Source organism: Macaca nemestrina, chromosome 1 (assembly GCF_043159975.1).
Source record: "Macaca nemestrina isolate mMacNem1 chromosome 1, mMacNem.hap1, whole genome shotgun sequence".
NCBI lineage: Eukaryota > Metazoa > Chordata > Mammalia > Primates > Cercopithecidae > Macaca > Macaca nemestrina.
In genome coordinates, this window is record NC_092125.1 from 205,211,141 (window position 1) to 205,225,207 (window position 14,067).

The 14,067-nt window shown below is 44.6% G+C and overlaps 1 protein-coding gene across 1 annotated transcript in view; it reads right to left on the reverse strand.

The window, feature by feature from the left end:
* Window positions 1-4,450: 4,450 nt before the first annotated feature.
* Window positions 4,451-14,067, reverse strand: part of LOC105494574 (YTH N6-methyladenosine RNA binding protein F2) — a 36,876-nt gene continuing 27,259 nt past the window's right edge. The window contains exon 5 of the mRNA XM_011763116.3: window positions 4,451-5,304. Coding sequence (XP_011761418.1) covers window positions 5,281-5,304 — 24 coding nt within the window. The 3' untranslated portion in view covers window positions 4,451-5,280. The remainder of the gene's footprint in view (window positions 5,305-14,067) is intronic.

The following is a 14,067-nucleotide window of genomic DNA, read 5'->3' on the forward strand; positions in this document are numbered from 1 at the left end:
AGGCATAATTGTGCCACTGCACTCCAGCCTGGGCAACAGAGCAAGACTGTCTCCAAAAAGAAAAAAAGTTTCCAAGTATACCTGATTCCCTAAGTTACATATTAAGTACAAAGGAGGAAATTAATAACTTTCCAGTGGAGAAGTCTGGCAGCACTGTAACCAAGTGATCACGGTTAACATCACCAGTATGAAATCATGTCACAATCATGTATTCTGATACAATGCACTGAAAAAGGCACGGTGCTTTTGTGGCATTCTTGTCAAAGAATAACCTCAATCTAATAATGAGAAATGATCAGATAAATCCAACTGGAAGGGCATTGTATAAAATAACTGGCCAGTACTCACCAAAACTATCAAAAAATGAAGACTGAAAAACTGTCACAGGCTAGAAGAGACTAAAGACAATTAAGTGCAATTTGGGATCCTGATTAGATGCTGAACCCCAAAAAAAGACAGTGTAACAACTGGCACAACTCAAATTAGTTAACAGTACTGCATCAATATTTGCTAGTCTTGATAATTTTACTATGGTTATTTAAGATGTTAACATTTGGGAAAAGCTAAGTGAAGGGTATGGTAACTCTCCATACTGTTTGTGTAAGTCTAAAATTATTTCAGAATGTTTTATATAATGGAACACACTAAGAGAAGATAACCAATCAAATACAGCTAAAATAAAATTGAGGGAAAGCGAAATTTATTTTCAGAGGATGGAGTGCAGTGGCGTGATCTCAGCTCACTGCAACCTCTGCCTCACAGGTTCCAGCAATTCTCCTGCCTCAGCCTCCTGAGTAGCTGGGATTACAGGTGCACATCACCACACCCAGCTAACTTTTGTATATTTAGTAGAGATGGGGTTCACCATGTTGGCCAAGCTAGTCTCAAACCCCTGACCTCAGGTGATCCACCTGCTTCGGTCTCCCAAAGTGCTGGGATTACAGACGTGAATCACCGTGCCCAGCCTGAGGCTGGTGCCAGGCACAGTGGCTCACGCCTGTAATCCTAGCACTTTGGGAGGCTGAGGCAGGTGGATCGCTTGAGGTCAGGAGTTCCAGACCAGCTTAGCCAACATGGTGAAACCCTGTCTCTATTAAAAATACTGGCAAAGTTGTCTTTAACAATAAGAAAACTGGTTTAGTTGCATTTTGGAGTCTTTAGTAAAGAACAGTCTAATTTTTTATACTACAGGAAAAGCCAATGTGGTTTTTCTAAAATACACAAATCCAAAAGGGAAGGCTAAGTATATAACCTTGTTAGGGGCTCCAAATTCTTTTCAGGTTTTTTTTTTTTTTTTTTTTTTTGAGACGGAGTCTCGCTGTGCCTACCAGGCTGGAGTGCAGTGGCGTGATCTTGGCTCACTGCAAGCTCCGCCTCCCAGGTTCATTCTCCTGCCTCAGCCTCCCGAGTAGCTGGGACTACAGGTACCCGCCACCATGCCCGGCTTATTTTTTTGTATTTTTAGTAGAGACGGGGTTTCGCCGTGTTAGCCAGGATGGTCTCGATTTCCTGACCTCGTGATCCGCCTGCCTTGGCCTCCTAAAGTGCTGGGATTACAGGCGTGAGCCACCGCCCCCGGCCTCAGTCTACTCTTAAAGCTGAAACAGTACTTTCTACATTTGCTATGAAAGACTGGGAACTACTATGTTGCTAACATTTCAAATTGCAAATAATCATCTCGAATAATCTCATATCCAACTTGAAATACTATGCAGGAAAATCTAGTTAAAATTCCTTTTCAATTTGCTTTTCTCTGGATTTTTTCCCTTTTCAAGGTCAATACTAAAGAAGCCCGAGGAAGTCCTCTAGAAGTCACAGAAGTTTGGGCTGAAAGTGAAAACGATGAGTGCCACACACATTACTAGGAAATCTAGCACCTTCCTACTGATAAAAACACAAGGAACTCCCCAAAATTCGGGGTAAAAGTGCTTCAAAAAGGATGGCAGCCAGAAATATTTAGGAATATTGTACTGTGCCTCTGACAGGCCAAGAAAAGCTTTTGACTGCAAATGTCAACAATGGTGCTATTGGCTGGGCACGGTGGCTCACGCCTGTATTCCCAGCACTTTGGGAGGCCAAGGTGGGCAGATCACCTGAGGTTGGGTGTTGGAGACCAGCCTGGCCAACACGGTGAAACCCCGTCTCTACTAGAAGTACAAAAATTATCTGGATGTAGTGGTGCACACCTGTAATCCCAGCTACTCGGGAGTCTGCGGCAGGACAATCGCTTGAACCTGGGAGGTGGAGGTTGCAGTGAGTCGAGAGCGCACCACTGCAATCCAGCCAGGGAGAGAGTGAGACTGCGTGTCGAAAAAAGAAAAGAAAAGAGGGGAAGAGAATAAAAGAGGGGAAGAAGAGGGAGAGAGAGGGGAGAGAAGGAAAGAAAGGAGGAAAAAGGAAAGAGGAAAAAAGGAAGGAAAAAAGGGAAGGAAGGGAGGGAGGGAGGGGAAGGAAAGAAAGGAAGGGCCGGGCGTGGTGGCTCAGGCCGGGCGCAGTGGCTCAAGCCTGTAATCCCAGCACTTTGGGAGGCCGAGGCGGGCGGATCACGAGGTCAGGAGATCGAGACCATCCTTGCTAATACGGTGAAACCCCGTCTCTACTAAAAAATACAAAAAACTAGCCAGGTGAGGTGGCGGGCGCCTGTAGTCCCAGCTACTCGGGAGACTGAGGCAGGAGAATGGTGTAAACCCGGGAGTCAGAGCTTGCAGTGAGCTGAGATCCGGCCACTGCACTCCAGCCTGGGCAACAGAGCGAGACTCCGTCTCAAAAAAAAAAAAAAAAAGGAAGGAAGGGGGGGAAGGGGGAGAGGAAGGAGACGAAGGAGAGGAAGGAGACAAAGGAGAGGAAGGAAGGAATTTTTTTTTTTTTTTTTTTGAGACGGAGTCTCGCTCTGTCGCCCAGGCTGGAGTGCAGTGGCACGATCTCGGCTCACTGCAAGCTCCGCCTCCCGGGTTCACGCCATTCTCCTGCCTCAGCCTCCCGAGTAGCTGGGACTACAGGCGCCCACAACCGCGCCCGGCTAATTTTTTGTATTTTTAGTAGAGACGGGGTTTCACCGTGGTCTCGATCTCCTGACCTTGTGATCCGCCCGCCTCGGCCTCCCAAAGTGCTGGGATTACAGGCGTGAGCCACCGCGCCCGGCAATTTTTTTTTTATTGAGACGGAGTCTCGCTGTGTCTCCCAGGCTGGAGTGCAGTGGCGTGATCTCGGCTCACTGCAAGCTCCGCCTCCCGGGTTCACGCCATTCTCCCGCCTCAGCCTCCCAAGTAGCTGAGACTACAGGCGCCCGCCACCACGCCCGGCTAGTTTTTTGTATTTTTAGTAGAGACGGGGTTTCACCATGTTAGCCAGGATAGTCTCGATCTCCTGACCTCGTGATCCACCCGCCTCGGCCTCCCAAAGTGCTGGGATTACAGGCTTGAGCCACCGCGCCCGGCCGGAAGGAAGGAATTTAGAAACCAGTATTTAACAATTTTATTGGCACTCCTGACTTTACTATCCTGGGCTATGTAGAACTCAGTAATTTTGAGGGCACAACTCTGTCCAACAGTATTAAAATCCATTTCTATAATCCTTTCTTAGTATTTAGATGTTTTCACACATGCAACTCTAAAATGGAAACTTTTTTTTTTTTTTTTTTTGAGACAGAGTCTTGCTGTGTCACCAGGCTGGAGTGCTGTGGTGCAATCTTGGCTCACTGTAACCTCCACCTCCTGGGTTCAAGCGATTCTCCTGCCTCAGCCTCCAAAGTAGCTGGGATTACAAGCATGCACCACCATCCCCCAGCTAATTTTTGTAGAGAGAGGGTTTCACCATGTCGGCCAGGCTGATCTCAAATTCCTGACCTTAAGTAATCCACCTGCCTCAGCCTCCCAAAGTCCTGAGATTACAGGCATGAGCCACTGTACCCAGCCTAAAATGGGAACATCTTAAGAGATAACAATCTTTTAAGATAGAGAAGCCTCTAAAACTGTTGAAAATATAAAGAAGAAATTAAATGCTATTACAGTTGTTACAAGGTTCCCAAAGACCCAAGCCCACAGAAATTTTATTGTCAGGGATCTGCATCCATATGGAATATTGTCTAAAACCATATTTCAAATTGAACACTTATTTCCTGGGCTCTACTTCCTCTGCATCAAAGATAACTGGCCAAATTCCACAGAGTTAAGCATAGTGCCAGGCACCCAACAGTCTATTTGTTGAACAAATGATTTAGCAATGACTCTACATTCTCTGCAAAGTATCTAGAAATAAAGCATTATGAATATTGGCCCACCTTGCTTTTGCAGAGGTCCTAGTTAACCGGCCCTGAATACAAAGCAAGCCTGAAGTGTTTACTCTCAGCACAAACGCTCTAAAATTAGTTGCCATCTCACCTGTTATACCTTATACTCCAAATATTTCATAAAATACAGCAGACTCAAATAATACTAAATGGTACTAGAAGTGATGCTCAACAGGATCTCACGTTTATTGAGAAGTGATTAATGGTAAAAAGAAAGGCAATGCCCTTTCCTCATTGGCTGAACAAGAAACTGAAGAAACATTCACTACACGTTTTACAGTATTTTTCTCTTCCAAAATGCATTTCTGTAAACGAGTTTTTACCACTGTTCTTAGCTTTGAAATCAAATTAATCCTGACTTAATCAGTATAATGTACAAGAACAGAACATTTCTTAGGACTCCTAGTACTTTACTTTGAGTAACAAAAGGTCAGAGAAAATGAACCACCCTTAAAGACACAACCTTGGGTAACACTGTTATATTCTCCCGGACAAAAATTCTTCATAAAAATGTTCTTCCAGTTCGGAAGGGTAAAATCAAATTCCCACTTTCTGGGGTGGATGCCCAAAACCTTCACAACTCAAGTGTTCTCCAAGTGCAAATGTCAAAATGGGAGGAGGAAAGGGTTTAAAAATTAGAGAAAACTGTATGCACTTACGGACTTAAAAATCCGAAAAACATAGTAAAAAGACAAAAAAACAAAGCATTATGCTCTGAAATCACAACCAAAGCCAAAATAAAAGGGACATTTTTCACCTAAACTACCTAGAGGGATTTTTTGTTTAGTTTTTTCTTTTTCTTTTTTTTTTTTTTTTTCATTTTCCAGTTAAGTCCTATGTCTTTTGTGAAATTCCAATACTTAAACTGCAAGTCTGCAATCGTCTCTGAAGTCAGTGAAATTAAGAAAAAAGTCCTAATTCTCTTGAAGGTCATTCTTTCCTCTTAGGATATGCAGATGCAACTGTTGCTGCAGTCTGTGTAGAACTGCCTTTTATTTCCCACGACCTTGACGTTCCTACAGAGGTAAGAAAAAAGGTGAAATGGTTAAAAATTATCTGAACATGCTTGCTTATGAATTTAAAAACTTCACAGAATAACAACAGAAATTTAATTATTTAGAATTATTAGAAAATTAATTATTCTAAGTAGAACATTCCCCACAAAGAAAAACTGGCTTTTACTTTGTTTTAAACACTTCAACATCTTAATGCAAAATTATTTTTGACTTGAAAATTCAGGCCGGGCGTGGTGGCTCAAGCCTGTAATCCTAGCACTTTGGGAGGCCGAGACGGGCGGATCACGAGGTCAGGAGATCGAGACCATCCTGGCTAAAACGGTGAAACCCCGTCTCTACTAAAAAATACAAAAAACTAGCCGGGTGAGGCGGCAGGCGCCTGTAGTCCCAGCTACTCGGGAGGCTGAGGCAGGAGAATGGCCTGAACCCGGGAGGCGGAGCTTGCAGTGAGCTGAGATCCGGCCACTGCGCTCCAGCCTGGGGGACAGAGCAAGACTCCGTCTCAAAAAAAAAAAAAAAAAAAGAAAATTCATTACATGCTTTCCTATTAAATTACTGTTTAGATTAATACTTAGTTGTCAGGCCCCCCAAAAATATGGGCCTGATGGAAGTAACCCAAACATACATGACTGGTCAGATAAAGCAGTATACATAAACATACATAGTACACTAGAGTGTTAAGAGTCAGACTGACCTAAATTCAAATCCCAAACTAGTCCCAAGGCCTTGGACATACTCATAAGCCCTCAATTTCCTTTTCTGTAAAGTGAAGATAAGTATCTCACAGGGTTATGGAGAATTAATAAGCTGACATACAGAAAGCCCTTGGTCCACAGATGGAAAAAAAAAAAAAACCCCACACATTTGGCCTCTTTCCCTAGAGAGGTGGTAATCCAACTACAATACTTATGTTTTCCCTGAAATAAATCCCAATGCTCATTTTCTTAAGAATCACTGTTTATGGCTGGGCGTGGTGGCTCAAGCCTGTAATCCCAGCACTTTGGGAGGCAGAGGCAGGTGGATCATGAGGTCAGGAGATTGAGACCATCTTGGCTAACATGGTAAAACCCCATCTCTACTAAAAATACAAAAAATTAGCCGGGCGTGGTGGCGGGCGCCTGTAGTCCCAGCTACTCGGGAGGCTGAGGCAGGAGAATGGCGTGAACCCGGGAGGCGGAGCTTGCAGTGAGCCAAGATCACACCACTGCACTCCAGCCTGGGCGATACAGCAAGACTATCTCCCAAAAAAAAAAACAAAAAAACACTGTCTTTCAGAAACTTATCTTAAATTCTTCCATTTCACACATTACTTCATGTACAGAATTTTTTTTTTTTTTTTTTTTTTTTTTTTTTTTTTTTTTTGAGATGGAAGTCTCGCTCTGTAGCCCAGGCTGGAGTGCAATGGCGTGATCTTGGCTCACTACAACCTCCACCTCACAGGTTCAAGCCATTCTCCTGAGGCAGGCCTCCCGAGTAGCTGGGACTACAGGCGCCGCCACCATGCCTGGCTAATTTTTTGTATTTTTAGTAGAGACGGGGTTTCACTTTGTTGGTCAGGCTGGTCTCGAACTCCTGACCTCATGATCCGCTGGGCCTTGGCCTCCCAAAGTGCTGGGATTACAGGCGTGAGTCACTGTGCCCGGCCTCAGAATTTTTAAAATTCTACATCTTTACTGAGAGGCAGGAGGATCATGAGGTCAAGAGATGGAGACCGTCCTGGCCAACATGGTGAAACCCCATCCCAATTAAAACTACAAAAATTAGCTGGGTGTGGTGGCACGTGCCTGTAGTCCCAGCTACTCGGGAAGCTGAGGCAGGAGAATCACTTGAACCCGGGAGCTGGAGGTTGCAGTGAGCCGAGACCACACCACTGCACTCCAGCCTGGGCGACAGAGCGAAACTACATCGCAAAAAAAAAAAACAAAAAACAAAAAACAACAAAAAACTACATCTTTAAATTTAATTTTTTTTTAAATTAAAGAATTTTTTTTCCACGTAAATGACTAGATTCACATGGCTATTAAATGCTAAAGCATTAAGTGGCCAGTGGCACACAGGCCTGAACTTACACACTTGCTCCCATTTTCCCTGTGGTAACTATGGCTCTGATGTCAGTATGGTTTCTACTAAAAATAGCAACTACCACTTATGGTACATGCCTGCAGTCCTAGCTATGATGATGCCACCACTGTACTCCAGCCTGGGTGGCAGAGCTGAGACCTTGTCTCTTATTTAAAAGTAAAAGTTGGAGTTGATTAAAGTCACTTTTAAAAAATTTTTTATTTACCCTTACCCTCTTAGTAAGCTATAAAGTCAACATCTTGCTTATGTTGATTTTAAACTCACCTGGTTTTATATTTCATAATCCAGATGGATACAATTTACATAACCTCTCATATATTACTGATCAGCATCTACTTTTGGCCTCAGGAAATCTAGACTCAGATGCATTTCTTGATTAAATCTCATTCCTCTTGCTTTTTTTACTCTTTAAGGCAGTAATTTTTGGCTCTTCTCCTTCTGTCCTTCAAGGTACAACTCAAAATCCCTTCCTTCTTTGAAACATCCATAACCACTACTGCTTTCAACGTCCTTGCCCTAAATCTACATCCACAAACTAAATTCAGTCTTGTTTTATGTAATAGTCCCAACTAGATCAAAAAGCAGAAAGCAAAGAACAGGTCTTCAACTAACTTCACTTAAAAACTGCTTACAGCCGGGCGCGGTGGCTCACGCCTGTAATCCCAGCACTTTGGGAGGCCGAGGCGGGCGGATCACAAGGTCAGGAGATCGAGACCACAGTGAAACCCCGTCTCTACTAAAAATACAAAAAACTAGCCGGGCGCGGTTGTGGGCGCCTGTAGTCCCAGCTACTGGGGAGGCTGAGGCAGGAGAATGGCGTGAACCCGGGAGGCGGAGCTTGCAGTGAGCCGAGATCGCGCCACTGCACTCCAGCCTGGGCGACAGAGCGAGACTCCATCTCAAAAAAAAAAAAAAAAAAAAAACTGCTTACAAGTTAAGAAGTGGATAACAGGCTAAGATTGACTTTTAAATAAAATTCCAGCTGGGCGCGGTGGTTCACGCCTGTAATCCCAGCACTTTGGGAGGCCGAGGCGGGTGGATTATGAGGTCAGGAGATCGAGACTATCCCGGCTAACATCGTGAAACCTCATCTCTACTAAAAATACAAAAAATCAGCTGGGCATGGTGGCGGGCACCTGTAGTCTCAGCTACTCAGGAGGCTGAAGCAGGAGAACGGTGTGAACCTGGGAGGCAGAGCTTGCAGTGAGCCGAGATAGTGCCACTGCACTCCAGCCTGGGAGACAAAGCGAGACTCCATCTCAAATAAATAAATAAATAAATAAATAAAATAAAAATGAATAAAACAAAATTCCACCTATTATCTCTTAATGCAACCCTAGAAATACAGACAATAAATTATTTTTCCCAAATTGTAACACTGAATTAGAAACTTAGACTACAGATGTGCTTTTTCCTAAGAAACATGTTTATTATATTTAAGTTGTCGGCATGCTTAATAGCATTTAAAATTGTCAAGAAAAAATTCAAAACAGCATCATGTAATTATACTTACTACAGCATTGTCTCATTCTTTAAACACCAATTTGTTCCTCTTTATAATGTACAATTTTAAGTCTCACAAATATCTATGTTCAATACTGCTTCAAAAGTCAAACTTTCTCAATTTTAGCACAACAACACGAAGACAGCCAGGAGTGGTGGCTCACACCTGTAATCCCAACAATTTGGGAGGCCAAGGCAGATAGACTGCCTGAGGCCAGGAGTTCAAGACCAACCTGGCCAATATATGGCGACCCTGTCTCTACCAAAACAAATTATTTTAATTAGCCAGGCATGGTGGTGGCATGTGCCTGTGGTCCCAGCTACTTGGGAGGGTGAAGTGGAAGGATGGCTTAAGCCCAGGAGGTCAAAGCTGTAGTGAGCCCTGATCGCACCACTATACTCCAGCCTGGGTGACAAAATGAGACCCAATCTTTAAAAAAAAAAAAAGAGAGGTGCCGGGCGCGGTGGCTCACGCCTGTAATCACAGCACTTTGGGAGGCCGAGGCGGGCGGATCACAAGGTCAGGAGATCGAGACCATCCTGGCTAACACGGTGAAACCCCGTCTCTGCTAAAAATACAAAAAAATTAGCCGGGCGCGATGGCGGGCGCCTGTAGTCCCAGCTACTCAGGAGGCGGGATCCCGGGAGGCGGAGCTTGCAGTGAGCGGAGATCGTGCCATTGCACTCCAGCCTGGGCGACAGAGCGAGACTCCGTCTCAAAAAAAAAAAAAAAAAAAAAGAGAGAGAGAGAGAAGGAAAAGTATAGATTGGAAACAGAGTGAGAATCCAGGGCATCAGTAGGATCCTTCTTGAAGGACCTCCCGCTGGCCAAATCTGTGACTTGAGCATTACATAATATTAATGAATGATAAGTGAACACCTATCATAGTAATACCTTAATCAAGCAAGAATTATCAATCAATGCTAGAATTAAAAGGAGACGGTTTGATGAGAAACAAATTATTTACATAGTGTCAAACTATTTTCCCACGTATTAAAAAAAAAAAAATTAAGTGGAGAACCTGGTGGACAATAACTTACCCAAAGTGACCAAAGTTAACTTTATCAGTAATGGCATAAACAGACATCTTGTACTTCCCAGTATGATGCACTGAGAAGGATACAACTTCACTTCAAACCAATGAAGACTGACTAAGGAGGGCTGGGCGCAGTAGCTCACTCCTGTAATCCCAGCACTTTGGGAGGCGGAAGCTGGCAGATAGCTTGGGCACAGGAGTTCAAGACCAGCGTAGGCAACATGGCAAAGCCCGTGTCTTACATTACAAATACACACAGACACAAATTAGCTGGGTGTGGTGGCATGCACCTATAGTCCCAGCAACCTAGGAAATCACTTAAGTCCAGGGAGGTCAAGGCAGCAGTGAGCCATGATCGTGCCACTGCACTCTGCCCAGGAAACAGAATGAGACCCTGTCTCAAAACAATGAAAACAACAAATAACAACTTAGGAGACAAGAAACCATGGTCTCCAAATGTTCATGGACTGGAACCTGGACCACAAAAAAACTATCAAGGACATTAAGACAACTGATAAAGTCTGAATAAGATCTGTGGGTAACAACATTGTCTCAATTAAATTTCCTGATTTTGATAAATGCACTGTGGTTATGTAACTGCATGTCTTTGTTCTGGGGAACTACACACCAAAATACCTAGGAGAGATGACATGATATCTAGACCGTAACTCTCAAATGGCTCAGGAAAACATTATATACACACATTTTCAAAAACATTCAAATGATAAAGCAAATGTGGCAAATGAGGAAGAGTAAATCTGAAATTATTTCAACGCCCAGCATGGTAGCTCACATCTGCTGCTCACACTTTGGAAGGCTGAGGCAGGGGAAGTGCTTGAGGCCAGGAGTTCAAGACCAGCCTTTAGCAACATAGTGAGACCCTACCTCTACCGAAAAAAATAAAATAAAATAAAAACATTTAAACTTAGCTGGATGTGGTGGTGCATGCCTATAATCCTAGCTACTTGGATTAGCTACTTGGGAGGCTGAGGTGGGAGGAGAGCTTGAACCCAGGAGTCGGAGGTTACAGTGAGCTAGGATGCCACCACTACACTCCAGCCTGGCAGCCTGGGTGACAGAAGCCCTGTCTCTCAAAAAAAAATTTTTTTAATGTATTTCAAAACATAAAACTGGGAGGAAGTGAAGAAATTATTTCTTCTGCAAAAAAGGTACACTAAGTTATGTTTAACACTTAATAAAACTTCAATGCTTATATAACTACAGGCTGCATGCGGTGGCTCATGCCTGTAATCTCAGTACTTTGAGGCCAAGGCAGGTAGATCACTTAAGGCCAGAGTTCGAGAACAGCCTGGGCAAGGTGGCAAAACTTCATCTCCACAAAAAAAAAAAAATACAAAAATTACCAGTGTGCTAGCACACACCTGCAGTCCCAGCTACTGGGGAGGCTGAGGCAGGAGGCTGCGGTGAGCCGAGACTGCACCACTGCTCTCCAGTATGGGTGACAGATGAAGATGAATTTAAATCAGGCACAGAGGGCTTACACCTTATTCAGTCCCAGCTACTTGGGAGGCTGAAAGCAACAGAATCATCTGAGCCCAGGAATTTGAGTCTGTAATGAACTATGATCACACCTGTGAATAGCCACTGACCTGCAGCCTAGAGAACATAGTGAGACTTCATCTTAAAAAAAAAACAAAAAACATTAAGGCCCGGCACAGGCGCTCACGCCTGTAATCCTAGCACTCTGGGAGGACGAGGAGGGTGGATCACCTGAGGTTAAGAGTTCGAGACCAACATGGCCAACATGGCAAAACCCCATCTCTACTAGAAATAAAAAAATTGGGGCTGGATGCAGTGGCTCATGCCTGTAACCCCAGCACTTTCGGAGACCGAGGCGGGTGGATCACGAGGTCAGGAGTTCAAGATCAGCCTGGGCAACATGGTGAAACTCTGTCTCTACTAAAATGCAAAAAAAATTTGCCAGGCGTGGTGGTGGGCTCCTGTAATCCCAGCTACTCGGGAGGCTGAGGCAGAGAATTGCTTAAACCCAGGAGGCAGGGGATGCAGTGAGCCAAGATCACGTCATGCACTCCAGCCTGGGTGACAGAGCAAAACTACATCTCAAAAAAATAAAAATAAAAGTAAATAAAAATTAAAAATTGGGCCGGGCACAGTGGCTCATGCCTGTAATCTCAGCACTTTGGGAGGCAGAGGCAGGCAGATCACCTGAGGTCAGGAGTTTGAGACCAGCCTGACCAACATGAAGAAACCCCGTCTCCAGTAAAAATACAAAATTAGCCACAGTTGTGGCACATACCAGTAATTTCAGCTACTAGGGAGGCTGAGGCAGGAAAACCACTTGAACCCGGGTGGCGGAGGTTGCACTGAGCCGAGATCGCACCACTGCACTCCAGACTGAGCAGCAGAGCGAGACTCCATCTCAAAAATAAAAAGTAAAAATAAAAAAGTAGCCGGGCCTGGTGGCAGGCACCTATAATCCCAGCTACTCAGGAGGCTGAGGCAGGAGAATTGCTTGAACCCAGGGGGCAGAGGTTGCAGTGAACCAAGATCACGCCACTTCAGTCCAACCTGAGAAAAAGATCGAAACTCTGTCTCAAATAAAAACATTAAAGATATTAACTAGGCCAGGCGCGGTGGCTCATACCTGTAACCCCAGCACTTTGGGAGGCCGAGACAGGTGGATCACGAGGTCAGGAGATCGAGACCATCCTGGCTAACACGGTGAAACCCCGTCTCTACTAAAAAATACAAAAAACTAGCCAGGCGTGGTGGTGGGCGCCTGTAGTCCCAGCTACTTGGGAGGCTGAGGCAGGAGAATGGCGTAAACCCGGGAGGCGGAGCTTGCAGTGAGCTGAGATCCGGCCACTGCACTCCAGCCTGGGCAACAGAAAAAAAAAAAGATATTAACTATGGGCCAGGCGCGGTGGCTCAAGCCTGTAATCCCAGCACTTTGGGAGGCCAAGGCGGGCGGATCACGAGGTCAGGAGATCGAGACCATCCTGGCTAACACGGTGAAACCCCATCTCTACCAAAAATACAAAAAAATTAGCCGGGTGAGGTGGCGGGCACCTGTAGTCCCAGCTACTTGGGAGGCTGAGGCAGGAGAATGGCGTGAACCCGGGAGGCAGAGCTTGCAGTGAGCCAAGATCGCGCCACTGCACTCTAGCCTGGGTGACAGAGCAAGACTCTGCCTCCAAAAAAAAAAAAAAGATATTAACTATGAATTAGGAAACTACAAATCCAGACAGATCTTGTCTGTGGCTTAAATAACCAGAAATAATGTCCACACCTCTATCCACCCATCTACGTTAGCCCCTCCTCACTTTAAATCTATGATTACAAAATAGAAAACTCGGTCGGTGCAGTGGCTCAGGCCTGTAATCCCAGCATTTTGGGAGGCCGAGGCAGGTGGATCACCTGAGGTTAGTAGCTCAAGACAGGCCTGGCCAACATTGTGAAACCCCATCTCTACTAAAAACACAAAAATCAGGGGAGCATGGTGGCACACGCCTGTAGTCCCAGCTACTCGGGAGGCTAAGGCAGGAGAATCAATCACTTGAACCCAGGTGAGCCAAGATCGTGCCACTGCACTCTCACACCTGGCCAGCAGAGCTAGACTCTGTCTCAAAAATAAAAAAGAAAAATAAAATAAAATAGAAAATTCAGTCTCTGGAGGAAATATACAAAGAGCCATAAGGTGGCAATGTTAAAGTCTGCACATATACAATCTCTTCATATAATATACATAATATAGTAAATCTGCCTATTTGCCTTTCCTGTATTTAAGCTTAATAACCTTTCTACTTACTACTGCACTGTTCTATCCCTCCCTCTCCCTTCACTTTTAAGTGGGCCATAAAACACAACTGAGGCATATTCATATTTACTTGGATATAATTTTATTAACATTAAAATCTGGTAAATGTTTATCCCTCCCACAAAATTAAATCTATAGAGCTCTCAACTAGTTTTTCCTATGCCCCCATGAACCTTGAAAGAAACCCAAAGTTCAGCACCCCAGCTGATAATATAAAATGCTTAGACAGAGTCTCACTCTGTTGCCCAGGCTGGAGTGCAGTGGTGCGATCTCCGCTCACTGCAAGCTCCGCCTCCCCGGTTCACACCATTCTCCTGCCTCAGCCTCCTGAGTAGCTGGGAC